A 26,277-nucleotide genomic window follows, 5' to 3' on the forward strand; every position below is an offset into this window, starting at 1 on the left:
ACGAGGGAAAGCTGCTGGATGGGGCAGGGAAACTGGTGATGTATGACATGGAAAAACCTGAGGTACTCAGTATTTCCTTTGCCTCAGCATTTACCCATAAAATGGCCTTCAGGTATCCCAGACCCCTGAGACCAGATGGAAAGTTTGGAGCAAGAAAGATATAGCCTTTGGTGGAGGAGGATCAGCCTGAGCTCATCAGTCACAGGGGAGACCCCACAGCATCAAACCCACTCTTCAAGATGTCTCTCTGCAATGGTTGTTGACAAAAGATGTTCTCTTCTATTTTCCAGCCTTTTTTCCAAGAATTGTTTGCATCTCAGCTAAGCTATGAAACTGAAATCCTGTGGCTATGCATTTCCTCCCACACCCCAAATCAAAGCAAAGGCAAGTCCCAACAGTCAAGTTTCTGCAGTCACTGCAGGTTGATGGTCTTCAGCTTTGGTGGAGGGCAATACCAGCACAGGGGCACCCTGGGCACTTCTGCACCTTGCATCTAGGTGATTAAGCTGAAGCAGCAAAAGGCAGTCCTCACCTGCTCTGACACTGTGCACCTCTCTGCACCTCTCAGATGAGGTATGCAATCACTGCCCACCAGGGTAACCTCCAGGCTGAAACCTTCACTCCACCATACATATCTGGACATGCTCTTGGTTGCAACCTTTTCTCAGTCACTTTGACTGAGTTTTATAGGGCCACAATCCTTGGATTTTATCAATATTTCCCATATTTACTTGAAAAGCAGACAGGACTACAGCCTTTTTACCAATTTTAATGTTTGACAGTCCGGAGAGGGTTTTCTGCAAAAACACCCCATCTGCTTGCACACAGAAAGTTCATCACTGAAGACCATTCAAGAGAGCCACTTCCTCCTTCTGTACAAAACAGTTCCCATTTGGAGTCCCTTTCTTCCTCCTCTGAATCTCAATGAGAGTGAAGCGTGACAAGCAAACATGCTGCTGCTCGTAGTGTTTGTGGCCACAGCCTCTTGGTCTTGTAAGTACTTCCTTATTTTCCTACCTTTCTTCACAGGACCCATGGCTTTGCATCCATCACAAGCATCTTTCCAAATCCCTGAATTCCAGCTAATTACATAATTTATCCTCTTCTCTTTTCTAGATGGATTTGCACAGGAAATTCCCATGCAGAGTCCTATATCCATCACCAAGTTTGAAAAAAGTGCACGGATGACATGTGAAATTCAAACATTAGAGGCAAATTTTGATGACATCGTCATACACTGGTATAAGCAGAAGGAGGGTGAAGCTCCAGAGAGGCTTCTGTTTGTTTCAGGAGGCAAAGTTGCCATTGAAAGTGGCTTTCAAGCAAACAGATACATGACTGAGATAAGTTCTGTCCAGAAGCGATGTGTTCTTACAATAAAAGATGTAATTCCAGATGATGCTGCTACTTACTACTGTGCCTACTGGGATCCTCACTGTGATAGAAACACAATCATCAAGGCAAAAAAAACACCCGCAACATCTGAACCACAAGGTTGTAACTGTGCCACCCCACCAGTCTTCTCACTGCATCTGAGTGAGCTGCTGCTACTCCAAAAGAGTGGGTAATCCCGCACAGATGTCCTTCTCAAAGTCTGGTTTATCATTAGCAGTCCTGTCTTCAATGCACATCTACTATTTTAAGGGTAAAGGAAATCTTCACTGCCTTAAAACTTAGCACATAAATACTGGACACTCACCTGCTCCTTTGGTGCTTTTACACAGCCATGGCATAATTCTGGTGGTCTTTGGGGGAGCAAACAGAGAAGCAATCTTCTAGTCTGGCCACTTTTCTCCATAGGAAAGAGTAGGAAGAAAAGAAATACAGTGTGCTGAAGGAAGTACCTTAGTGGTGGGAATTATATGCTTGCCACTGCCTAGCACTTTGGAGAAAAAGTTTCACCATGTAATATTCCTTGCTGTACATGTAAGCAACTGTAAGCTGTTGGAAAAACTGTAAGCCCTGTCTACCCTAATTCAGTTACCACAAAATTCCACACTGACCAGTTCAAATTAGAGATTTGCAATGTCTTACCTACCAGAGCTGATGATGTGCTGCTTATAACCACAGATTCTGTCCCTATAGATCTTAATGGCATCAGGGTACATTGTGTGCCAGTGCCAAGTAAAGCCTTACAGTCTTGTATCAGGCCATCAGATTCATACAGTCCAATAGATCTGATTGTCCCTTTTCTCCACCTGGCTGGAGTCCCCTCTACTTCTGCTCATAGTACTCATTTCTCAGCTCTTGTAAACATGAACTGGAGGTCCCTTCAAGAGGATCAGAAGTAACATCAGCCTTCCTGCTTTTTCTGAGGATTTGCCCACTGTAAAGTGGAGGGGCATTTATCCTTGAAGAATTTCCTGCAGAGGTTGTCCTGGATACAGAGCTAAAAAAGAGGGGTGGAGTTTCTAACACTTTAATTCCATACCATTTACATCATGGCTGGAGTTTGGTTGCAGCAGAAAAGGCTGAGCAAGATGCATCAGAAGCTGGAAGCAGTCAGTCTCACCTTGGGCATAGGAAAGAATAAACTGTTCCCTTAAACACACAGCCATGAGAAACTCAAAAGGGGAAAATGCTGCTACTGCCACAGCTGCTGCTACTGTTGCTGTTAATTCTGCAGCTGCCAAGAACCCAAATGCAAGCTGCAGTGCCCACCAGGACCACTACTGGGATAACCACTGCCCTGGGGAAAGGGACCCCTGCATTTGGACCACTGCTGCAACTGATAGAGCCAGCATTTTTCAGCAGCATGGCTGCCATTCAGACTCCCTAGCTAGTTTCCCAGGTTCTGTATGGCCCAGCGCATGGGAGGAGAGGCCATGTCTCACTTTCTTTGTCTCAGGTTGTGCAGGGTCTTGGTTGGTGAATAACCTTCTGTATGTAAATCACCTTTGTTTTGTGTACTTTAATATAGTTACCGGTCGTTTTTCTTATTTTATTCATATTTTTTTCTCAAGTAAATGGTTCTTAACTCAGAATCTCTTCTTTTAGTCTCTCACTAAGAAGGGGTTTGGGGGGAAAGAGAAGCTTAAATGGGGTTTAATTTTCCACCTGTGTTTTTAAACCAGCACACTCATGTACTTGTGCTGCTAGGGCAGAGGTGCTTCCTCATGTCCTCTCTGTAGTCATACAAGTAAAAACACCTCTAGGTTACCTCGTGGTACGTACCTCTCTCTTGAGCAGGGAGCTGCATGCTCCCAGTAGAAGAGACTGTGGCCCACACTGGCAGAACATCAGACATTTTCTCTCTAACATGCTTGAATCTTTTGAGTCTGTCCAGAGTCTTGGGCAATGTTTCCACAGCCAAAGCTTAGGTTGGAAGGGAGGAAAAAAGAAGAACATATTGTTAGAGTCGGGTAATCACCTGAAGCAGTGATTCTTCTTCTTTCATTGACATCAATGAAAAGGATTTCAAAGGGTTGGTGTACAATGAGGCAAGCTCCATACAAACTTCTGCCACATACATTGTGTACACTGGACAAGAGACTGCTTGTTATTTGAATCCTTAAAGATTACCTTCAGCACAGCTAATTTGCTCAGGTACTGGATACCTTTTTCCATGGTATTCCACCTACTTGGGTACCCTGTTGGATCATCTTTGAGAGAATGAAAGAATCCTTTCCCTTCCACTTGACAGGAGTTGCCTCCAGAGGCTGAAAGTTTCTGTTCTCTTCCCAATCCCCTTGCCAATGCTCAGATCCCAGAACAAGGATCCCAGCTGCTTGGTTTCACTACCATCTCCTTTTATGTTGTGGGCCACGATTTCCCAGCATCAGAGCAGGAAGGTCACCAAGGGCTCTCCTGACTGGCAGCTGAAATCTTTTCACATATCTCACACCTCACCTGGGGTAGGGATTAGTGTCTATCTCTGGCCTTGCCTCTTCCTCCTGTTGTGAGCTCCTGTTTTGCCTGAGAGGCATCTACAGATGTGACGTAAAAGCTTTTGTGTAACTGACAGTCTACTGAACTACTGGGAAGCAGTACACACCTCTGTGAAAAACACATGTTAAATATGGAAAATTTTGTAAAAACTTTCTCTTCTGGTCGGTAAAGAGGTAACAGGCCCCAGCCCCCATCTTAGCTAGGCCAGGCCGGGCGGGGCCACCTCCTTCTCCCTGCTGGCGCTCGCTGGCTTTTTATTGGCTGCTGATCAGGGGAGGGAGTGTTGGAGGTCAGGCTATGGTTGCAATTTCTAACATCTTGGTACTATCCTGGGGCTGAGCTGAGTCTGTTAACTTTCGGGAACAGCCTGGGCCGAGACAGCTCAGATTAGATTCTACTAGTATAACTATTGGGCAGGTGGAAAGAGAAGCTATACACCCCCTCCCTTCTCTTTAGGTGTGTTGCTGCTGAGTTTTAGACTGACCGATTAAGTTTTAGCTGCCCTTCTAGTCATAGTTTAGGTAACTGTATACAAACTTCAAGTGAGATGTTAACTCTTTCAGTTCTTTAATCCTCTCTTGAGTAAAAAAAGAGCAAGATGCAAGTATGTAAAAGAGCAACATAAAAACACTAAAGTTAGTGAAGAGGAAGTCAAGTCCCAGATGGGAGGGATAAGAAGATGCCTTAATCTTGGGGCTGAAATCCTCTTATAAAGCTATGGAGAAAGACTCCTTTTCCCTATAATGCATAAAGGTATAGAGAGATGTTCAAATTGTAGATATTGAGCAAAAGCTTCCATACTAAAGTAAGCAGATGTTAAAGTAGCTGTGATCCTGAGAAGTTTGAACAGAGGAGAGTAGTCCTGTGCCCTCAAGAAGAAAAGAAGATCTCTGCTCCTAAAGATAAAGATGATTTTAGAGACAGATAATGAGACCTTTTACTTTTAAACAGTTCATCTTTAAAACAATACCCCATAAGTTAACACAGCCATAAACACAACTGTGAAAAAAGCTTATAAAAGATGAGAGAGAGTTCACAATTACAAATTTCCCAAGAGGCTGCTACTCATGAGAGCTATGAGAGAACTGTTTTTCTTGTAGAGAAGTCTCCATGACATTAACAAGAAGGACTTATCTCCCTAAATAAACTGAAGACTATTCTAGTGGTGGTAAGCAGACTGAAATTTTAAATTTTCTTTCTTTACACTGTCAGCAAGAAAGAAAAGGTTGTGAGAGGATGAGAAGTGTTCTGAAGGTTTTGTTCTGACTACTCTTTCTTTTAATTACTGTTAATAAGTTTTTCTTTATACCTTTTTAAAGTTTTGAGCCTGCTTTGCTTTTCTTCTAATCCTATCTTACAACAAGTGAGTGCATTAGTGATTAGCCAACACTAAACCCACCACACTCCTTAGTGCATTAACCAGAAAATCTCATAATTAGCAAAATCTAAAATTAACAAACCACTACAGGTCCCTATTTTTCATCCCTCACTAAACAAACTGATTTTGTCTTGGATTTCTTCTTCTGTACTAGCATGGGTTGTTCCTCTCATTCAGCTGCAGTTTGAGTGGCCACAGTGCCTGTTGGTCTGCTTTCCTCTTCTCCCCCCTGAGGGTGCTGTCTGGTATTGAACTATGTCCAGTAAAGAGTAGACAGGGCACATTGCAGTAACTTACACTTCTGCCAGTGTCCTGCAGTGTGGCACACCAGGCCTGGATGGCATGTCAGGACTATTTGGAGATGTCACCTCAGGACTATTCGGAGAAAGTCCGTGTGGCAAATAAATAGAGACAGGCATGATTTAGTGACCTGAAAATAAGAGATGGTTTCAATCAGCAAAAACAACAAAGAGCAGAGACTGCAAACCAGGGTATAGGGTGCACTAAAAAGGCAAGGGTCAGGGTAGGATCAGTGATATATATAGGATAGGTTAGGGGAGGAATATGAGGGACAGGGTACTAATCACAAACTGGGATTAGGAATATTAATATCAATGCAGCAAATAAAAACCAATAACAATAGGAGGAACAAAGAACTTTCTAGTAATCATTTTACATATGAACTCACAGGGGAAAATGGGGGTGAGTTTTTGTTCACCATAAGGGGATTTCTCCCATAACCTTAGAGCAAAATCTTCATCTCACTCAACCCCAAAACTGTGGATGTCAGGGGTGGGTGAACTTCCAAAACATTGGAGCAGAGGAATCCTTCAAAACTGCCCCATTATCTCCTACCCTCATGGCAGTCATGACTATCCACTCTCAAGTTAGATCTCTGAATAACCCCCTATGTATCTCTGTCCTGACTCTAAACATGGTGCGGGCCGGACTGAGGGGGTCTGACAACAAGAACATGCTTTCTTTAACATCCAAGGGAAATTCAAAATTCTCAAAAGCTGTTGTAACAGGCCTGAAGATGGAAAGGGGGGTTAAAATCTTGGGAAAATCATCCTCTCTTCCTCCTTCCACAAACTGGCTATGATTATTAATAGACCCCCAAAGGCTGTGCCCAAGGTAAGGGTAGGAGAGCAACACTGAATACACATCCCAAATGTTCCTCATTGACTTTGACATTGTCATGTCATTAGCTAATACATCAACAAAGAAACCCTGATCCTTTTCCCTGCTCTGAAAAAGAGCACTGCAAGGAGCATACAAAGGAATATAAACAGGGTTAGGTACCACAACCATGTGAACAGATCGAGCAAATTTGTTTTTAACCATCTCTGGACAGACCTGTCGTTATCTCAACATTTCATACTCCATTTGAACACCAAGTAAGGCTGTCATGGCTTAGGAATTGTACTCCCCAGTGTAGTGCTCCCATGCTCTTCAATCCATGTTATTCTTGCTAGCTCCCCCTACTCTCTTGTGGAGGGCTTGAGATTAGAATTGAAGGCGCAGAAAGCAAAAATCATGTGTTGAGATAAGAGCTATTTACTGTAAACAGCAATGAGATAAAAACCAAACAATAACAGCAACAATGTTAATGATGAAGTGTGTAACATACAAAACAATTCCCATGTGATTGCTTGAAACTGGCATTAGCTGACTGCTCCCTCCAGCCCAGAACCAGTATTACCCAACTGCTCACTCTGCTACCTGTCCTTGACCAGAAGGACATATTGTCAGAGTCAGGTAATCACCTTATCCCCCAGAAGAGACTTCATTCCCCCACATCCAGTTATAAGGTGAGGTGATGTAGAGTAACTTGTGTGTCCTAGCATGCACTCTCCCATCTACTGCAAAAATTAACACTATCTGGCCAGAACTGAGGTGGTTTCCTTCACTGCATGTCAAAGGGTGTAGCAGGAAAAACACCAGTAAGTGTCATTCTGTCTACATCACTCCTGCCCTTGATTTGTGGTTGTGATTAGGATGTTTCTGTTCAGAAGATTTCAAAGTAGACCACTGGGGTTTTTTCCACCTACTTCAGCTGAAAGACCTTCACCCTCTAGTTCCTCTCTCTCGCCACAAATAGTAATTTCTCAACATAATTTTGCATTCAGTATGCTACAAGAGATCCCAGAAGTAAACTCTAATTCAGTTTCTTTTAAATGCCAAACTAAGCATGCAGGCTGTTTGATTGACAGTAGTAGTGACTCCTCTGATGTTATCTTGGGCTGTTTTATAAAAAAACCCACTCAAGGAAAAGCCTCCTTTTCCCACCAGTTGTTATATAAAAAGCTGCCAATGAGTTGCTGTAGCAAAGTCTGGAGTGATTCCAAGAGATGGGCAGACAATAACCACTTACTTGGGACCGCATGCAGCACACAGACACTTTCACAATGCTTTTGGTGCTGGCTTTCCCTCCTTTCTCTCTTCTGTGTTCCGACAATGAAAATTGACTCCATGCTAATAGTACTTGATATCATGTAATTGCAGGTGGACACCTTTGGTAAAGAGCAGGATTTTCATCTGAAGGTACATGTTTATTTTACATGCAGAACTCTGTGTTCTTATTTACTGTCTATAATCGAAGAGAATTAGACTCATAATCGAGTTCTAAGACATTAGGTGGAGGGTTATCTAACAGGAAAGAGATTTTTTCTGAAGGACATTAGCTATCGGCTGAATATCCAGATGCACATCTGAAATTCCTGATGACCTCCCAGCAGCCAAGGACCTGGTCTTCATGCAGACTCCCATGGATGGTTGGGAAAAGTTGGGATTTTCTTCATCAATGGTATAACAAGAGAGCATTCTGGCTTATTGTAAAGTCAAAACATAGTGTGGAGCACCTGGATCAAATACTTCGGCATGGGAACAAAGCTAGTTGTCTCTGGTAAGTACCATTATCATTGAACAGATTTTCAGATAATCATTCAAGTTCTGGGATAATCAAGAATGAAAGACTGTGAGGAAAATTATTTTGTCCCTGTTAAATCATATTTTGTTTGTGAATAGTGCATGGTCCCCCAATTGGGTAGGTAGATTTATATGTTGGAATGGTTTCATCCTGTTCTAGGAAACAATAGCGAACTGCTTGGAAGTTAACTTCCAGAACTGCATGTGAGAAATTAAAGAGTTTCTTATTGACAGAAGTGGTCTAAATTGATTGGGAAGAAAAATTCCCTGAGTGCAATACATTTCTAGTTCCTGACTGTACCGAAAGCAACTGGTTTACTGTTGTATTTGTATTATTTTCACTTGTGGTGAGGCTATGCAATCAAAAGTATGAATGCTGTTTTCAGTATAAAGTATATAGCAATGCCAAGAGTATGTTACTCAGAAACTACATTACATTATCAAGGTGGCTATAATTAATTCAAATTGCAAACTGCTGGGGAGAATTGCAGAGAAATTTAAAATGTTTTCTATCCATGCCTCTGACCAAAAATTTTCAGAACTTTTTACTCACTACAAAAATTAAAGTATTTCTAGAAATGGCACTCTAAGCAAAGTTGAAAATTCAGCTAAAGCACTCAGTCAGATTTATCACCAGCCTCTAAACCAGAGAGACTTCTTCTGTAGCCTATGCAAGAAAAGTGCAGTGCAGGAGATGTTGATAAGCATTATCAGACTGTGGGATCCTGACATCAAAATATTTGGAAGTGGAACTGAACTTAGAGTTTCAAGTAAGTACAAAATGTAAAACTTAACTACTTCTGAAATGCTTTTTAATACAGCTAGATATTGGCTGGCATGAAGTGCTCTGCTATTTTAATTCTCTCTAATTCTAACTGTTCTGAATACTTTGCAGGATTTCCCCTTAAACGGAATTTCCATTTGCATTTGCAGAACACAATGTAATTGTTTTGTATTTATGCATGAAATGGGGGAAACACAACAGCTATTGCAGCAGAGACCTATAATTTATCCCATTATTATTTTCTATGTAAAAATGAATTTAAATATGGCAAAGACAGCATTTGGAGAACAGAGAAATGTATGCACATTTGACCTTTGTGATATTCCTAATTCATTCTAAAATAATATGTCCAACCTCTGTGTTACACATATTCTTTGAAAAGCTAAACATTTTCTTTTGGACTGTATCTGACTATGAATGAAAATGAGAGTTATCTCAGATATGCCCAGAACAGTAAGTTGTACCTTTTAAGATAGGCAGAGTTGAAAGGCTGTTCTCTCTTCCTAAGTTTTGCAGAAACTGCTTATTATCAGTTATTACTACTATTCAAAATATTTTGCTTCAAGTAAACCCTAGGTGCTGTGATACTTGCCCGTAACTTGGCTCAGCTAAGCATCTGAGATGAAAATAGTTTGTCTAATTTTGACCAGCTGAAATGGTGTATCTTGTTAGTGGGAATTTTGATTTCAATCAATGCAATTTTGCTTCATGTTACTGGTAACAAAAATATTGGTCAGTAGTCTCGTGCTCCTCAGATCTCTATATAATGTTCACCAGCTCTGGGTCTGATCTTATGGGGGTGTATAAGGAGCAAATTACTTTATCAATATCTCATCAAATAAATCTTAGGGTGATGCTACCTGTTTCCAGAAAGTAGAGATGGAGCCAAGGTGCTCCATCTGCACTGTCCACCTGAACCTTCAGTAGACTCAAATTAGTTGAGATGAGTTCTATTCATTTAACAGCTTATATGCCCTCCAAAAATTCCACATTTTTCCATTTTTTTAAACTTTAGTTTATTTTGGGTGACTGCTCCTTTTTCATTTCCCTAGCATCTAAAAATTGGTTATACAGCAAATCTGATTTTCTTTAAAGAGTACTATATACCCATGCAAACACCACTGAGCTGCAGTGATATTGTAAAGGCTTTATTCACTGTGACTGGTTATTACAACAAGGTGTTCGGCTCAGGTACAAAACTCATTGTCTCAGGTAAGTTGTACATATATTGTTCATACAATAAGCTATAGGAGCTTGGAGTGGTCATATAGATGAGTATTATACTATCTCAGAGGTCACTCAGTCCACTTAGAGCCTCAGTCAGCACCATTCCTTGTGCTGGATTTTCCTTCCCAGCTCACCATTCCTACATTCATCCTTGTATTTGTAATGCAGTGGTTTAGGATCACAAACAAGCCTAAAAAGAACCTATTTCAAGCCACTTTTGATCATAGTTTTCCTAGAAATCTGGTGGAAAATGGTCTGTTATAATTTTCAGAGACCTCATTCTTTCCTCCAGCTGTACTGAAGGAATTAGCAGTGAATCAAGCTGCTGAGAATTAAGCATGAAAAAAGAAAACCTCTTTCTAATACAGATACAAAGAACAGTATGCAATGGACATTGCAAAAAATCCTTTTGGATTAGGCTAGAAAAAGATAACTAACTTGTTCATAAGTATTTTATCACATACATGACATTTCACCATTAGAAATAAATTAGTACCTCCAAATGTTCTTCTCATTTCTTGATAACTGCTTAACAAATTAATTAATTATTCAGCATTTATTATGGTGAATTACTGCTTAATAATTGCTTAATGAAGAAGTGATCCTTTTTTGTCTTTCTTGCAGAGACATTTATATTAATGGAAAATAGCAGACAAAAATATTTTTTCCCATTTCCCACATATGCTTTAAATGCCATAATCCTGAAGTGAACAACTAAACAAATACAAGGCAGAGGAAGTACTGCTATCAAGACTTTTAAGCCTGGTTAATACATAAACCTATATTAACATATCAAGCAAAGATTGGTTTAATGATTTACTCCAGAAGGACTAAGTAAATCATATCTATAATTCACTGGAAATATCTGTGGCATGATAAGCGTGTTGCTTTTAGTGAAAACTCTTATCTACCTAATCAGGTAGTTGCCATACTTTTCCTATATACAGTTTAAAATAAATTATTTTCAATCATCACTATAATTCTGTAGGATTTTGTCTTTATGAGCCCAAGGCTTTTGAATCATTAATTGAATAAAAGGGCTGTAGTTACTTCATATTTAAGAACTTAAAATAATTAAGAAATTGAGGAAGCCAGGATTTAAGATAAGGGTCTTCATGATTAGCAGCATTAGCTGAGATTGAATCCAGATAGTTTACATTCACAAGGCCAAATCAAGAGAATCTTGTTGTTCATATTATAGTTGTTAAATATGGTACTTTACTGGCCAAAATCATAGAATGGCTTGGGTTGAAAAAGATCATTTAGTTTATACCCCAGTGCTGTGGCCAGGGACACTTTCCACTAGATGAGGTTGCTCAGAGCTCCATCCAACCTGGTCTTAAATACTTCTAGGGATGGAGCATCCACAACTTTTCTGGACGCTCTGTTACAGTACCTCACCACATTCACAGTAAAAAATTTCTTCCTAAGATCTAATCTAACACTGCTCTCTTTCAGTGTGAAGCCATTCCCCCTCATCCTATCACTACATGATCTTGTAAAAAAGTCTCTCTCCATCTTTCTTGTAGGCTCCCTTCAGGTACTGGAAGGGAGCAATTAGGCAACACAGAGCCTTCTCTTCTCCAGGCTGAACAATACCAGTTCTCTCAGCCTTTCCTCATAGAAGAGGTCTAATCAATGTGTTGGCCTCCTCTGGGCTTGTTCCAACAGGTCAGTACCTGTCCTGTGCTGGGGACCCCAGAACTGGACTCAGCACTCCAGGAGGGGTCTCATCAGAGCAAAGTAAGGGGCAGAATCCCCTCCCTTGCCCTGCTGGTCATGTTGTTTTTGATGCATTCCAGACACGTTTGTCTCTCTGGGCTGTGAGTGCACATGGCTGGGTCATGTCCAGCCTCTCATCCACCGACTCCCCCAGGTCCTTCTCAGCGGGGCTGCTTTCAATCTGTTCATCCCTCAGCCTGTGTTGATACCAGGGCTTGCCCTGACCCATGTGGAGCACCTTGCACTTGGTCTTGTTAAACATCATGAAATTTCCATGGACCCACTTCTTGAGCTTGTCCAGGTCCCTTTGTATGTCATCCCATCCTTCAGATGGCCGTTTCTGTAAAGGAATGTACCAGTGTGGGAGGGAATTTGGTATTTGGTTCTGGCGCAAAACTCATTGTCTCCAGTAAGTTTTTTCACAGTCTTATGTTTTTAAAAGTTTTGCAATAGGAAAGCTTTGGAAAGAAGGCTGACAGCTGTTTAAGGTATCTGGAAAGGCTCACCATAGGTCAGGACTATACTGTATCGTTACCAGTTATAATCCCTGAAGTGGCTGTCAAGTAGGACAAGAATGCTGTTTATGAGCTGAGTGTGCTGAGTGCCCTCAGGTCCCACTGGCTTGGAGTAAAACAGAGGAGCTTTGAGTGTCAGTCTAAAATTACTCCATTTTGTGGGATCATCCAATTAGTGAGAATTAAAATTTCAGTTTAAGAACACAGTGACTTTATTCATAAATCTGATTTATAGATACTTATAAAGAAACTATAGAGGAGTTTCATTAAGAAAACTTTTGACAGCTAATCTATATAAATATATATTTTGAACTTAATTTTTTAATAGCTCATTGGTTATGAACCTAACTCCAGTATATAGTTTGAATAGTGTTTTACAGCCTCACTGCATTGTTACACAAGAGAAAAGACAAATGTTAGCTTAAGAAATACCTGGTCATACCTCTATTTTATGTGTAAAAGTAACATCTATATACCTCTTAAAACCTGCCTTAGAAAACTGTTTAACAAGGTAAACCACAACATTTTCAATGTTTACCTGAATCAAAACTGACAGAGGAGTGCAAATTCAATACTTGAAAATTCTTCAGAAGGAATCAGGTAATTTGCCTAGAAAATCCAGTGTCAGCTATCTTGCTGACTTCAAAGACTTAGAAGACAGCCAATTCTACAAGTTTTCTTTTTTTTTTTTTTTCAGAAACATGCATACAAAGATTTTTTTCTCACATAAAAAGATATAGATAGGGAGATTAGATAGATAGATAGATAGATAGATAGATAGATAGATAGATAGATAGATAGATGCAAAACTTAATTCTTTCAGTTCTCCACTGCAATCCATTTAGCCATATACATACAAGCAACACTTCAATGCATGCACACAGCTGCAATTATTCAAGCAATGCGTTTCCTAAGTATTGTGGCACGATGTAGGTGTTTCATGTAAGCTGCATACCTAGGGTGTTTTTACAGTAAATGGAATGACATTGGCAATTCCAGAGGTGGAAATTATTCTATCATAACAGAAGTCTCTAAAATGAGCAGAATGAACTAGCAGTTGGAAGAATCTCTCTCGCCTCTCCATTTAAACTTGATATCCTAAGAGAATAACGTCAAACTAAGCTATTATATGTACTGAAATTAGCTAGAACAAGTTACTAAAAAAATCTAAAAGAAACCTCTAAAATATTCATGAAGCTTTGCAGAGTGCAATATCACTCAGACAAGAGCTACTTCATGATCTTGTGAACATATATATGACTCTGGAACAAATAGATAACTTTAGAAATTACTTTAATTTTTCATCCTTGGGAGGACCTATGCATTAAGAAGATAAAATTAACTCCTAAATTAATGTTAGAGAACTATAAAGTTGTCAGCAACTTTATTTCTGATACAACATAGCTCAGTCCACATTGTCATTTTAATGGCATCTCTATAATGAAGGAAATTCTTAATATACAGAAGGTAGACACTCTTTTGAAGGTAGGTTGGTAGGTAGGTAGGTAGGTAGGTAGGTAGGTAGGTAGGTAGTTAACCTTTCTCTTTAAACACCAAGTTTGAAATACTTCAAGGATCAGTAAGTTGTTTCAGGGAGAATGCAATATAGAAGATTTTTCTAGAACAGCCAGATCATTTAAAGAAAAGTGAAAGCTTTTTGGCAAAAATGCATTTTATAGTAATGTATTTTCTCCTAATGCATTAAATTTGCATCGATCAGTCAGACCACAACTTAAACCCCATGCATCTACTTGCTCAAATTCAGTGGCAGAGACTTACATAGGAATTCAAGAGAAAAAGTGGGATAAGGGGACACCTAAAATGTCTCTGCCGCCTTAAAAAATAGTCTTAAGCAGTACTTTCTTTGTTTCTATGTAACAAAAGTCAGTTTTGAAAACTGTATTCAGCCTTTACTTGTAGTTAAGCATAGGCAGAAATGATTGCCTGTGAGCACTGCCTATGCACTCATTGCAGAAGCTGACATTTACCTAAATCAGACCCTTAAATTTACTATACATTTAAATAATATCAAAATGTCATTTCAGTGTGGACAAAATTTAGATGATTTTGTCTCCTCCTAATCTAGAGAGCATCCAGGCTTAATCCAGAATGGCAAATGAAATGGAGATTAGGTCAAATAATCTTGTGGAAACAGCTCACTTTTAATTTTAAATATATTAATCTATATTCATACTGAGCATTTTTCCCAAAGCACAACATCTATGCAGACAAGTCTGCCTAGATATACTGTTTAGATGTGACAATGTTATCCTGCTATAGCATGTATTCTGCTTTAGTTTAGTTTTGGTTTTAAATTTTCAGATGTTTTAATTCAATAATTTAAACAGATCTAGTATGGCAGAATAGCATTGCCAGCCTTTGGTGTGTAGGGCATTTTGTGATTCCATTTTCCTGTCTTGATAAAAATCTTCACCTGGCAAATACATGGAATGCCTTAAAAACAGAGCAATCATTGTTATCTTCCCTTCTCTCGTGCCCTAAAAAATATCACAAAATTAATATTGGCTTTTAAAAAATTAATAGGTGTAGCAGGTGTTCATTATATAGCAGTGGAGACTTATACTGGGGTCATAAGACTGCTAAGATTTTAAAGGTAGGCAGTCTATGTTTAATATTCCGTGGACAAAATTTTAATGTACTTGTTTTGCATAAATATTGTAAAGCAATAATAAATTCCTCTTATTGAATAAATGAAGCTTGTTCAGGAAATATTTAATTGTGAGAGACTTGAACAGTCAAATACACTCTGACAGCAGAACTGCTTGGAAGGTTGTGGGATATAGGCACTTCAGTAGCCACCTTAAGTTTTCTAACTCAGTTTTCAGTGACATTAACAGATATTGACATATTCAACAGTATTTCAGTTTCTTAATGTTCCTCAAAAGAGCATTTACATTTTTTACAAGCATATTAATATTTGTTAATAAGGCATTTATTTTGTTGCTCTTCAGAATTTGTATTTTTGTCCATGTATTTATTTGCTGTACACTACTAATCTTCCAACTCTCTGTTTTGTTAATTTTCTTCATCAATAACCACCCAGAAAAAAGAAGTTCTCCCCCAAAAAGCTCTGAAATCCTGCAGAGAAAACATGAAAATCAGATCATGTATGTTTGCTTTATTGAGAAATTCTATCCAGAAGTTATTAGGGTGACATGGACAGAAGATGAAAAGGAGGTAACAGGCAATGTAGTAAAAGGTGACACTTGGCAGTCCACAAAAGAGGATGAATACTCAATTGCCAGTTGGTTAACTGTGCCAGCAGAGAGTGAAGACAAGAAATACTACTGCAAATATGAGCATGAGGAGAAGAGTACTTCACTGCCAACACAAGGTATATTCCACATGTTAAAAATGTAATTTGGTGTACTATTATAAACATCATTTTTCTTTTCTATAAAATTAGAGTAATAATGCTTTCTATTATTGATGAAGACATCTGTGCTCCTAGTCACAATAGCTAAAGTACCCAACTGGAGAAACTACCGGAAGTTTTCCCAGGAAAAGTAAGTCAGCGTGTGTTATGGTCCCCAAGTAAGCATCCCATTGTAACAGAAAAATAATAGTTATTTTAAAATAGTGAACCTCATCAGATGTAAACTAGCACAGGTCCAACAGATCTGCACTGAAACATGTCTGTTACTTTCCACATTACAGAAGTTTCTGAAAACAGTATTACCTCTCATAGCTTACAGGTCTACGTCCCTCTGACACCCCCTGACATTAGTCACAGCTATAAAAAACTAAGAAGTTAAAAATGAGGTTACTGATAGCAAGTTTAAAAATATTACTTACCCACAATCCAGAAATAGTAAGTTAATAACCATGTATAAAAATAAGATTTTTTTTTTATTTGTGGAAAGATTGATTATGCAAAGCCAAATCTGAAAGACAATGCAACTTTAAAGAAAAATTAACTTCTACTCAATGAAAATTGTTTAAATCATCTATAAGAAAAGTGGTCTAAATTGGTTTAGATTAATCTTCTCTCCATACCCATCTCTGCTTAACTTGCTAAAAATTAACCTAACTCCAATGAGTGAGAGCATGGCCATAAACAACAATTACATTTCAACCTTCAAAATATATTCTGACAAAAATATATTTTAAGCTTATTTAGATGGAGGATGTATTTAGAGATGCAATATAAATGTCTTTAATGTTTGTATCAATGCATACAAACAACATAACCAAGAACAAACTCCAATTTGCTATTTCAAGAACAAAAAGTATGTATTTTAGAGAAAAAAAACAGCACCAAGATTCCCAGTAGGGGAATTCCCAGTAGTTCTTTTCTGTTGAACAACCACTAAAATACTAACATATTAACTGAAGTCTCTTCCAATGTAAATGATTCTTCGTTTCTGAGAACAGTTAGGTTGTGAAGGCAAATGGACTTCAGCTTCTTCACTGACAAGGTCAGGTGGTCAAACTGCCTCCTGTTCCAAATAAAAGAGACTTTGCCAAGGAACAGCCTAATGGGCACATGCCTGAAAGAGCAAAGACACTTCTCCCACTTATGGCAACAAGTACCCAGCCACTTCTTCAAGCATTTCTCCTCTTCAAATTCTCTCTGCAAATGAATATCTTGTGGATATCTGCTTTGCAGACCCATTTTAAGGCTCCAGTTTTTTATTTAATACTAACTAACCATTTTCCCAGCCTTGTTCCTGTACAGCCTCTTTTTTCCCCTATTTCTCAATTAATGTTTGTTAAAATTAAAGAAAAGCCTAACTGAGGCATTTAAACTCTCTTTCCAACAGATTCTGTGAAGACTGCTTCTCAGGAAGAGGACTGTGGAACAGTTTTTAATAGAGGTAATTTAATGTGTTAAAAGGTGGGAAAGTGATTCATGTCATGCAAGAGTTAGATATTGCTAAATATGCTCTGAACATCACAAAATTTTTATTTCTTAGTAGTATGCAGGAAATCTTTCAAATATGGAATTGGCAACTCAAAAAACTTTCAGCGCTACTCTTAACTAACTTTTTAATAGGGGTTCTCCTACCTTTATCAGATAGCTTTAGTAAGATGCTACAGATGCTGTTTGGGCTACTAGATTATTAGCCTGCATTAAGCACCGCCAAGTTTTTAAACACTTGGACAAGTTAAACACTTTGGCTGATGCTACATCAACCTAGCAATTGCCCAGAACTTTGGACAAACATTTTTTTTTTGCTTGAATGGTATTTAGGAAGAATCATGAGCAGTTATCTTCAATAAATACAACACAAAAGGATTTAAACAAACATTGTTCTAACTGCTGGAAGCACTACCGTTATGCTTTTACATAAAGCATACAGTTATGCTTTTACAGCTTGTCTTTACAAGGAAGTATAACCCAGTGATTCTGAGAGTCAGTTTAGTGCTAAGAAACCCACTAGGTCTAGAACTCATTAGCAGTGCAAACCCATTTAAAGAACAGAACAGATTTTGTATGTGTTTATACTGTGCACTGGTGTCAATGTAATTGCAGCAGTAAACTGACTGCATTGTTCCATTTTTTTCCATTTTTAGAATGCTATACAGTGTTGACATTAAACAAGACTTTTCTGTTGTCTATTTGTTACAGATCAATTAATGCACAGGACAGCATATTTAGTATACGTCATCCTTCTTCTGAAGAGCTCCATGTACAATATTATCATACTCTTCTTCATCTACAGAATGTGGGCTTTAACCAAGCACCGAGGAAAGAAAGCATAAATGCTGTTTTAAGAAAGGCTACAAACTGATCTTCAACTTACTTTGCAGTACGTTTATCCACATAGAATCCCCTGCTCTCAGTGTTAGATGTAACGGCAAAAAAAATATTCCAAAATAATTTTCTGTTATTAGTGCATAAGGGCTCATTTTGCTTTACTGCTAGTGTTTCTATATCAGTCTTGTTTTCTTATTTTTTTCTGAATATTGAATAAAGATAGGCAATAGGAATAATGCATTTTAATCCAAGTCCATATTGCAAAATGAAGACGGTAGCCATGTCAGAAGTAGCTACGCATCCAGAAGCTTGGGGATATAACAGCGCTTTTGACATATAAAGCACAGATGTGTTTTGTCACTGCATTTAAGGCTTAATTAGGAGCATTCCTGTGCAGTAAATTCACAGGTTTGGTTAATTTTTACTTTCAGTGACTTGTTGCAACTCTCATGTATCCAACAGATGAGGAATTAATTATTCTGAAGTGGTATGCTGTAATAGACAATTAAACAAAACTTTAAAAAGTGAACAAAAGAATTCTGAATGAAGAAGTCAGATGAGAATAAAAGCAATTCTAAGGTGCACATGTGCAGAAATTGAAGAAATCCACCAGCGACACGGTCTGAAAATCTGCACATTGTAATTTAAAAAAAAGAAAATTATCACAATGATCATGAGCATCACCTTGTTTAAAGACACCTTTTAAAACTGAAACAAAACTACAAATACGAATCTCTAACTTTCACAAAGGAAGAAAAATTCTAAGAGACTTTGAACTCTTAATCTCCCAGTTCCACACATCAATTCCTTTCAAATTTATGTGGAAAAATAGGAAGTAGACATATTGGGATAAGTCACTTGCTTGGTTTTGGGCAAAACACTGCCCTAGGTTTTGGAAATATGCCTCTGCAGCATTTACATTCACTGTGTCTGTAATGATGATGGCAATAAAAGCTTTCCTCCAGCTGTCTTTATGAGGCCTGTGTTTGTTCTCCAGCATTTCCACAGCCTGTACAAAGATGTCTAGAAAACCTGATTAATTTCTCTGTTCATATAAATTTCTCAGGAAATCAAAGGTCCTTAAAACATCACTTTTCTGCATTTCAATATGTTAATAAGAACACTTTGACATGGAACAATAAATACTAGTTTGTGACATCTTTTCTGTTATAAAACAGAAAGCTAATCTTTGTAACACAGCTAAGCCATGATAACAGAAAATGCTGTTACAACAGGACTACCTCCTAGGGCTCATGCCATCATAAGGGAAAGAAAACATACAAGGCTGAGTTCTAACAACCACAGCTATTTTACTAATGGCAAAGCAACTAATTACTACCCTCAATGTCATGTTGCTCTTCAATGTGAAAAAAGTTGCGATTTGTAGTCTTCAGTTAAACTCTGAGAAATACCTGGGATCCCATGCTATTGTTTATTAAGGTTTGGTTCCAATCAAAATTTTAAAAAACCAGCTACAAAGGTATTTTTGGAATGCAGTAACTGTAGATTTCAGCAGCATCATGGATTTTACCTGGGTATTACATGGATCTCCTCTGTCTCTGCTAGACAAATGTTTGACTGCATTAAGGAACCAAGCTCTCTCACTATATGATCCCCAAATCCACTCTTTGTGTCTCCTACACAAAACTGAAAAATATTGTCCATGCAGTTCAGAAAAACAGAGAGAATACACAGGAAACCCCTTGCCTACATGCAACCCTAAACCATCACCTCTCAGTTTCAAGTATTTTTCAAATACTTGGTTGCAGGTTTTACACCTTCCAACAGTTCACATATGCCTTAAGTTTGTTTATACAAACATAAACAGCTCCTACTAAGATTTTAATTCCTATTTATTTAGCACAAATAAGAGGAAAAGTAGACTTTTAAGGCTTCTGGGTGCTGGGGTGTTTGTTTACAGGAAGGTTTGGTTATGTAGTGGAAAAACCCTTTAAACTGAACCAGTCACAACTGGTTCAGAGGAGGTGGGCTGTGATGAGAATGGGTGATTAGCTGAGGGCAGTTAGACCACAGCCTTTTAACACAGTAGGCTTCTAAACCATTTCCTTTTAATACAAATAAAAAGTTACAAAAACCACATGCCTAAGTTACTTCTGAATACCACGGTGAAACTCACTGATACACCCTGGTCTAATTGCATATTTATGATACATAGGGACTATTGCTACTCCAGTAATTCAGGTGCTGCAGGACGTCTGTCCTAAGTGCAGGACAGAGTTAGATGTTATCTATGAAGTGTAAACTTCTCTTGTTGGGACTTTGCTAAAACTTGAAAGACATGACTTCTCAAGTACACTACTAATTCTCAGCGATTTCAAGCTTCTATGAGTATGAGCACTACTACAGCTGCTCTGCTGTTATAGAGTTGCAGAATTAATGCAAATGCTACAGAAATGGTTACAGGCAGTCTGGTGCTTCCAGAAAAGAAGAAAAGAAGATAGAACACAATAAACTTTTGCTATGAGAGTACAAAGAAGTCATCAGCACAAATGAATTTATTTGTGTAAAGACATTTGCATATTCTTTATCATGTTACAATAATTTTGTGTCCTATATGGTACTATTACTTACACATGCTTGAGAATAATGATTTCTCAACAATCAAAACGACCTACAACAGGTGATACAGAAACCCTCTCATGCATTCTTCTCACATGTAGCTGTAAATGAGAAAGATCTACATAAGGGTGACTGCAGTCTGCCAACGGCTAATATCTGTTGATACTAGGTACCAACACTAATAAATTTTAAGATACATTCAAATTGTAGACTATTCAGTTTGGGATTTTTGAAACTGCTAGAGAAGCAACATACACTTAGAAAGTGATGAGAAAACAAAAAACCTCAGAGGAATAGTCCAAGCAATTGTATCTCTGCACCTATAGACAGTTACAGGGAAATAAATCAAATGACAATTAACAAGTACTTGTCAAGTTTTAACTAATGAGTCCAAACTGTCATTAAATACAGTTCTACAACAGATAACTTTTACTTCTTTCATTACCAATTTCCTCATAAGGTACATGAGAACACAATTTCCAGTAACTTCCTAGTTCTTGAGATTAATCTCAGGAACCAGAGAATACATTTCGGACAAGTATTTTCATACCAACAGGGAGCCAACCTAATACACGTATGTCAAGAAGATGCCTTGTTGTGAGATACTACAGCATATGGGAATCATTCTGTTTGTTTTCTAATAAATGAACTCTCTTAGCAGCTCCACCAGAAAATCCCAATAACTTCTCCCAAAGATTTTCTTTTACAGACGTGAAGATGAATAAAAATGAGATTTAAACCAACAAATATGTGGTAGGGGGCTCAAATATGTGAAAATAGGGGGGCTCAAAAGGAAAGGTGACCTACTGTTCTAAAAGAACACCAGAAGATTTCAAATCAGAAGCTTCAGCTTCTAAAGAAAATTTCATTCTTATGCCACTTGGAGCTTTGCCATTTGTGGAAAAGTTAATGCATTGAGCAGATAATCCTGAAAATAAATGAAGCATTTCCCAAAATGAGGAAATTATCTCTACACAGAACCAAAATGCACTACAAAAAGATACAGGTCTCTGCTGTGACAAAGTGCTCAGAGGCCTCCCCCAAAAAAGCTCTGGACACAGGACAGTGTGTCCAGAGACAGTTCCTGCATGAGGCACTGCCTTGTAGGAATGTGGCGTGATGAATTAGTAACGTCAGGGAGATTTTTCCTTTCCCTTTCTAGAATAACATAACTAGCAATAATTTTGAGGCTCAAATTGTAAAATAACAGTAGGAATAAATTTCTTCCAGAACAATTTCGAACTTGCTACTAGGAGAATGATTACTCAGCAACCAAGATTACATATCTCGTCCCTTCACATTTAATATGAAGTCTCTAAGTCTCTAACCTTTCATATACTTTAATTTAATTTCATTTCTTATACCCATAAAGAGTGAATGAACCAACCAACACTTTTTACTTGACAGCTACAGCAGACTAGCAGAAAAAAAGTGTCAGCTTTTTTTCTGACACACCTCAAGCTGTTACTGAGGCCCAAGCAGCAGCTTCTCGAAGTCAGAATAATGGTGGTCACAGGCCCCACCCCACCACATGGAATATGAGGCATGATACCTGAATTCACATACAACATTAACCTGGTTCAGCTGTAATGGACAACAGTTTGTTCAACTCATGCATGTGGACAGGGAAGAAAAGGAGTAAAAAGAGGGAGAATCGAAAACATTCCTACCTTCAAGTACAGTCACACCTATAGGAACAAAAGGAGAACACTTCCAAAATTAACATACAGTTTTTCAAAACTTTCTGAATCTTCAAGTTTGACTGCTACACCCACAGCAAAAGGCTGGGCCTCGTCTTAAAAATGTGAACAGCTTATGTCCTGCAGTTTCAATTTGCTTTTTTTGGTGAAAGCACTGTTTCCACCAAGAGGCCTTATTAAACCAGCAATCAAAACCAGATCGCTGATTATGTTTACTAAAATACATATTTTTCCTTTTGATTCATTAGCTTTTTAGTCTACAGTATTCCCAGGGATCATGCCACTGCATAAAATTCCAAGAATCTCCATGCAGGAAAGACTGACTGTACGTGGAGCCTCATCATCCTGACCAGTAAGTAGGTTATTTAATGCATGACCTGTACTATGGTAACCCAAGTTTTTCCCCTTCCATTTTCTATGTCAAAAACAGACCTTAATTCACAGTTCATTTGTACTGCACAGCGTTATACTCTTCATCATCCTGATGCTTTGTCACCACAAGGCAGAGCTTTAAGACCCTTACACCAAGGTTTCTTGCTGTTTTATCAAGTTCTAATTCCTCTTGAGAAAGCTTTTAACATCTATCTTGAATATACTTGAATACACAATGAATATCTTGAATAGGTACAGAGCATACCTGCTCATCTTCACATAAGTTTGCAAAATCCCTCAGTGCAAGGAAAAACACATAGAATTTGCACATAGGCTTACAAAGGCCATGAAAGGTTATGGGGACTTCTGCCAGGCTGACAATTCTATTTCTGCAGGCTTCTACTTCTTGGGGAAAAAAAATCCACTTCCTTCAGAAAGCTTTGCGAAAGGCCATTCTCTAAACTCTGACACATTCCTTTAGGCAAATTTAAGGACAGAGCAACAGCCAGACAGCACATTCATTCTGAATGTGCTTTCTGAATGAAAGATTTGGCAGGAATAAAAATCCTTCCTTCAGCAAAGGTCTTCCAGTGAAATTCTGGGTCAGAAAGCAAAGGGCTGTCAGGTTTCAGGAGTCAAATAAGTAGCATCTCCAAGCAAGAGAGGCAGCTCAGACTCCTGGCAGATTAAGTCTCCACATGACTCAGACCAATAGTTTTGCTTTTCTTTCTACCCAACACCATTAAGAGTGCTAAGAAACCTTGGTGAACTATCAAAGTGAATATGATTAAGGTATGACACAGTGCTGTCAAAAAAAAAAAACACTTAGAAGCTGGTAATGCATCAATTAAACTGTGAAAAATATCAACTTTTTAGAACTTTAGAACTCTAAAAGGTGCCAAAGGATACATTTAGTGTCCAGCGGTTCTTCCAAAGCTGAAGGCATAATATTCCTGACTGCAACTCACCAGTCACTCCTACACAAAGAAGGGAAACCTGATCATGTATCCCCTCCAGCTAAGGACAGGACCATAGAGGACATGCAGTAAGACACAAATAGCTGTTCCACGTTTGAAAGGGGCCACATTTCTATTGTAGAGGTCCCACCTCTGCAATGCTTCACTTAAAGCTGTTCAAGCCATGTATTCATCAAACACAGAAGTGTTAAGGCCAGCTGCTTCTTCCTGCAATATGGCCTTTTTTTTTTTTTTTTAAGTACCTCACAGCAAATTCCCTAACCATTCCTGCCATGAATTTCTGGGGAAAATGTTGTCTGGTTACCCTACTACACCACGTCCCACTAAGTTCAATGGGCATTACTCTGGGTTAATATGTGGATTATCCAAGACAAAGTAATAAGAAATGTAATAGTCTGCAAATGCAGGGACAAAGCACAGCCTTGGAAGATGTGTAAAAGCAACTTGGCTGAATGTTTTCACCACAGGGGTGTAGTTGATCCCTTATCTCTGTTCTGTAGATGGCTGTCTGGTACAATATTTACTATTGGGAGGGGAACTAGGGGAAGTGTAGACCTTAGGTACCTGGGTTAGGTGCTCAGGATTTAGGTGCACAGCCTGGAATACAGTCCAAGTGCCTGTCCTATGTAATTCAGAAGGAAAATTGGTTGTCTGAGAGTGAGGTGTGACAAAGCCAGTGCTCAGACCAAGGAGCTAAAGAGATAAAGAGCTCAGACCAAGGAGCTAAAGAGGTATTAGCTCAGACCAAGGAGCTAATCTAAAAGAGAGCTTCCAGTCCCATTCCCTGGCTTTTAGACTGACACGGGACTTCTGTCCAGCATAACTCTCACATTATGGAGAAACATCTCTGGAGAATGGATCTGTGGTCTTTCGTGTTCCAGGTACTCTTCGTTTCAGCATTGATGTCTGGTTGTGTTTTCCCTTCTGATGAGCCCTCGCCACATTTCTCATCTACCCAGAGAGTGCTCTCTGCTGGGAAGCAAGGAGATAGCAAACCGTGCCACTAACTCCACAGTGGACCACTAAATCCACAGTTAAAATATATTTGGTATAGGTGTCAGGGTTCTGGGAGTTGGGGACTGTGAGGGGTTCATGGTGATGAGAGGCTGGGGCTTCATCTCACAATACCTTTTGTTCTCAAATTTGTCACTCTGCAATCACTTTTGACTAAGAGTTTGCTTCAAGAAAAATTTTCATGGGTGTTAGCGGACTACTGCAACAAAAACAACAGATATAATGGACTTTCTACAACTTTATTACCTATTATGGGTTTAGGCTTTTTAGAGAATTTTTCCCATTGCATCATGAAGAAGCAGGAGGAGGCTCCTTGGGGGTGGACGGTCAGTGATAAAGTTAAAGGGAGGTGGTTGATAGCCCTGGCATACTAACGAAATCCTTTTGACGAGAGGAATAGGGGTTTGGCAGGAGTTTTTTAGCTGGTGGGTTTTTTTCTCATCCACTCTGAGACCGGGAGCTGTCGCGTGGTGTGCCGCCGGGAGCCGTGTAGTCTCACCGGCTTCTTTTCTATGCAGCAGCTCAGCTCGAGTTCCACCAGCTCCCCTGCCTGCGCTCGCTGCTGGCGAGAGCATTCTTTCCCCCGGCGGACTCAGACTTTTCAGCAACGGCCAGCATTAGGAACCCCCGCCACCAGCCTGAGTTTGCAGTAACCTTTTGAAAGACAGAGCACCCCCTGCTATCGCCCCGTGCTGGCGCCAGCCCGCGCCCCGCGGGCAGCTCCGCGCTCGCATCCCAGCGCTCGCATCCCGGCGCTCGCATCCCAGCGCTCTCATCCCAGAGCTCTCATCCCAGCGCTCGCATCCCGGCGCTCTCATCCCAGCGCTCGCATCCCGGCGCTCTCATCCCAGCGCTGCCGCTGGCCCGGGTCGGGCGCGACGGCTTTGCTGCCCGCAGCTGGCCCGCGCCCCCTGCCGGCAGCAATCATAACTACACCCAGAGGGCAAAAGTGCTCAGCGCGTTGGAAACTTCTGTTAGTGTGTTGTTGTTTGTCCTGTTCTGTTCTATTTTCTAATAAAGAACTGTTATTCCGTTTTCTATATTTTTTCTATATTTTCTATTTCTTTATTTTTCTTTAATCCCCATAATTTCACAGTTACAATCATTCGGAGGGACCCTTCTATTCCAGAAGGATTTCTGCCTCCCTTGGAAGACTTTTATCTTTCAAAGATATTACCTTAATTATTAAGGTATTGCCTCAATCTTCCTAATAAACTGAGACCCCCCGAATTCCACAGAATAAATGCTCCTGACAGTATGAACTTGCTCTATTTTAATACATTGTGGAGGGTACATAAAATAGACTACAAGTGTGATTACAAGTTAGATGGATAGAATTCTAACTGTAGGCTCCTAATTTCAAATTGAAAAATACTTTAGCTATAGCTTACTTATCCATAGGGTAAACACTCTGTTTTGCACAAGAAGGTGTTAGCATGTAACAATTCAGAGACAGAGGTACTCAGGCTC

At 39.2% G+C, this 26,277-nt stretch overlaps 1 protein-coding gene across 1 annotated transcript; it reads left to right on the forward strand.

Annotated features, from left to right (window-relative positions):
- Positions 1–567: 567 nt before the first annotated feature.
- On the forward strand, positions 568–19,133 carry TARP (TCR gamma alternate reading frame protein). The gene is made up of 6 exons (XM_077179240.1): positions 568–993; positions 1,117–1,431; positions 10,146–10,190; positions 15,507–15,797; positions 17,227–17,280; positions 18,036–19,133. The coding sequence occupies exons 1-6, from the start codon at positions 951–953 to the stop codon at positions 18,167–18,169; spliced, it is 882 nt and encodes a 293-aa protein (XP_077035355.1). The 5' UTR covers positions 568–950; the 3' UTR covers positions 18,170–19,133.
- Positions 19,134–26,277: the final 7,144 nt, after the last annotated feature.

The sequence above is a fragment of the Agelaius phoeniceus genome, chromosome 1, assembly GCF_051311805.1.
Source record: "Agelaius phoeniceus isolate bAgePho1 chromosome 1, bAgePho1.hap1, whole genome shotgun sequence".
Taxonomy (NCBI): Eukaryota; Metazoa; Chordata; class Aves; order Passeriformes; family Icteridae; genus Agelaius; species Agelaius phoeniceus.